Source organism: Stegastes partitus, unplaced genomic scaffold (assembly GCF_000690725.1).
Source record: "Stegastes partitus isolate 25-593 unplaced genomic scaffold, Stegastes_partitus-1.0.2 Scaffold1171, whole genome shotgun sequence".
Classification (NCBI taxonomy): Eukaryota; Metazoa; Chordata; class Actinopteri; family Pomacentridae; genus Stegastes; species Stegastes partitus.
In genome coordinates, this window is record NW_007578902.1 from 90,267 (window position 1) to 93,489 (window position 3,223).

General features: G+C 42.9%; 1 protein-coding gene across 1 annotated transcript in view; it reads right to left on the bottom strand.

Annotated features, from left to right (window-relative positions):
• Window positions 1-2,468: 2,468 nt before the first annotated feature.
• The window catches only part of parp4 (poly (ADP-ribose) polymerase family, member 4), a 36,660-nt gene continuing 35,905 nt past the window's right edge, over window positions 2,469-3,223 (bottom strand). The window contains exon 36 of the mRNA XM_008296956.1: window positions 2,469-2,870. Within this exon, the coding sequence (XP_008295178.1) occupies window positions 2,666-2,870 (205 nt within the window). The 3' untranslated portion in view covers window positions 2,469-2,665. The remainder of the gene's footprint in view (window positions 2,871-3,223) is intronic.

The window sequence follows — 3,223 nt, forward strand, 5'->3', positions numbered from 1 at the left end:
GCTGACAGGTTGGCTAACAGGTTATTGGGGTCGTGGGACTGGAATCAGACGCCTACAGCTCGTTTCTACCCTGAAGCCTCGGAGCTGGTCGATCCGGTTCTGACTGCCGGTATCAGTTCACAGATGTTCTGGTTCACACAGCACAGAAACACAATCTCTTTTTTTTTTTCTTTTGCAGTGCAGCAGCTCGACTTCATTCACCACACACACGTATCATGAGAATTACAAAGCTTGGTTTTGACTTGTGCTATTTGCAGGACTGCGTCTGTTCAAGAACGAGATTAAACTGAAAAGGAGAAGAGTTCAGATGTTCATCAGTTTCAGAGCTACGAAGCATCAGTCGACTGTATAAGAATCACTGAACAGGAAACGGAGAAGCAGCAGCAACCTGTAACTCTGCACTGAAGAGACGTTTCATAGGCTGATAAAACTCTGCACGTCTGAGACAAACACGTATTTTCTATGAAGTAAAAAAGTGCAACATGAAAGCATCCTACCAAAGCTGAAGCACGGCGGCGGCAGCATCATCATCTGCCTGGAAAAATGGTTCTTGGGTTTGTCAGGTGTCTTACAGGTAAATGTCAGGTTGGCTGTGGAGCTGAAGCTCAGGAGAACTTGGGTGAAGCAGAAGGACCAAGATCCTGAACGTTGAGGTAAAGTTACAGAAAGCCCAAACTTCGGGTGTCAGTGTTGGCTTCTCAGCTCTTCGTACCTTCCAACACTTTAAAGCACACAAGCTAGCGTACACATTGTCATCACTTGTGGACTATTTCCACATCCGCTTGATGGATTGGGGCAAAACCTCATCGTAGATACATCTCAGTGTCGCTGAGGATACTTGGATTGACACAACGTGAGACGTTTTTATTAAACTCAAGCACAAACTTTATTCTGTTCATGATTAAACACAGACACAACATGAGCCTCCACCAAGAAGAACAAAAGCCACATCTAACATCCAATAATCTGACAGTTAATTAACTTTCTGTAGTTTGTAAATCAAAGCCATTTAAGCCCCTTAATCATAGAACATCATCAGCTAAAGCCGCCAACACGTACGATGGTGATAACGCTCGAATGCCTGCTGCACTCTCCAGATTTGACTTCTTCCTCTTCCCAAAATGAAATTCAAGTTGCAGATTCACCGTTTCAGGAGGCGAAGTTTACAGTGAAGGACCGAGGAAGAAGCGCTGCAGGAGCACTGGGAGCAGAGCAGCTCTGCACCAGGAGACTACCGTGGCAAGATTTAGGATTTCTGTACGCACAGACCCATTTACACTTTTAATGATGAAAGAAATGAAAAAACAAATCCAAAAAGGCCAAATGACTCTCACGACCTCGAGCCTCACTCGTGATCTTTGGTTTCCATTAAAGATTTTAAAAGTGATTTTATTCCAGGAGACGAGATGCTTCTGAAACCTGGTTTGGTTGGAGGTTTGCCAGAATCATTGTTCGACATCAACAGGAAGTAACTCGACTCCGCTGCACTGTTGGATGTTGTTCTGTTCAGACGTACGGAGCAGACTGGAGCGTTGGGGAGGTTTGTGGACGTGAAGTTCTTGCTTTAGTTCCTTCTTCATCTCTTTGGCACTAACAGAAGGTTTTCCTCAGTAAACGTCTGACACCGGGAAGGTTTTAACGGCTGCAGCAGGAGTTCAGCTTATAAAAAGTCCACATGCGTGAACATTCACAGTTATGCTGAAGCATTTTGATCACAGCTGTTTATCTTCTGCTCAAACTGATCACTCTAAAGCGCCGTGTCAGCTGCAGGTAGGAACATTCATCGGCGTTCTTCAGAACAACACAACCTAAGACAGTTTCCAGGCCAAAAACGAGGAGTTTCCTGAAGCCAGATCTTGTCAAACATCGGTATTTATCCCACGTTTCCTCTGAAGCTGCATCTAGCTCCAGATGAGCACAAACAAAATCTACGTATATGTGATAAACTACAACGACGGAAGGTGCTGAGAAGCGGTTGTATAATTAAGGCAGAGCCGGTCATACTGTGTATAGAGTCAGGAAATAAAAGTAATCAGTTTAAAACTAGCAGGACTAATCAGGCTTCCTTGATTCATTGCGATGTTTTGTCCTTTTCTTGCTGTTTCTCAGCCTGAAGATAATCAGAAACCTTTAAAATCCACCTGAACATGAGGCCAAGAAATCATCTTTACTTCAGAAGAAATTCAGCCAAATCTCAAACCAAAAAGCTACGTTCAGGAGATTTAAACATCCCACCAGCTCCACATGATTTAGATATGAGGGTCGTTCCATCCAACATCACCAAATTAGAGACTTTTTAAAAAAATAAATTTTTTAACATAAAATTATCGAAAGGCTTTTGTGAATTTTTTTGGTTTGACGCATCAGAAACTTTCAAACATAATTTTTAGGGAAAAAAAACATTCTGCAGCTTTTTTCACACATTAAAATTAGAAACGGTTTGAACAACAACATCTCAGGAACTGTTAAAGAACGATTGTCATCCTGTTATTGATTCAGAATACGTAATATTGATTTTTTTTTTAAAAAATGAAGTGGATATGGAATAACTCGTGAAACAAAGAAAAATGTATGGATGTATATTTGGCAAACGATTAATCTAAAAGATAAAAAGAACGAGGCACACAGGTTTCATTTCCCTCACATCGTCTTCTCTTCGTGCTTCTTAGCGGACCATTGCTGCCAGCATCTTCTCCATGTTCTGCTGGTGGAGAGCCGAGGAAGGAGGGATGTCGTCGCAACTCAGCAGCTGCCGGGTGGACGACTCCCAGCTCAAGCCGAACTCCAGCCGGCTGTAGATGCAGGGGTACTGCCGGTCCCCCCAGCAGACCCAGTCCACCGCCCTCTTCACCGCCTCCCACCGCGCAGACCTGCAGGAGACACTCGGCGTTACCCGAACATTCGTACAGCGACTGACCACGAAATCATTATCTAAGAAAACAAAATCACAGATGAACGAGGTTCCGCTAACAGAAAAAACACGAGCCCCGAAATGACAAGAACTGAGAATATCTACAAGCTTTTAACCAGTTTTCTTGCTTCTGGCTTCATTTGCTCGGGCATAATAATTATTTTTGTTCATGAAAGGTCAGAAATAATAATCAATTCATGAAAAGTACGACATTCAGAGGAATTTCCTGTCTTCTTTTTGCTTCTGTTGAAACTGATTATTAGTTAGTACTCAATTTAGTTTGACCCTCTCAACCCCAAAACGCTCTGGCTG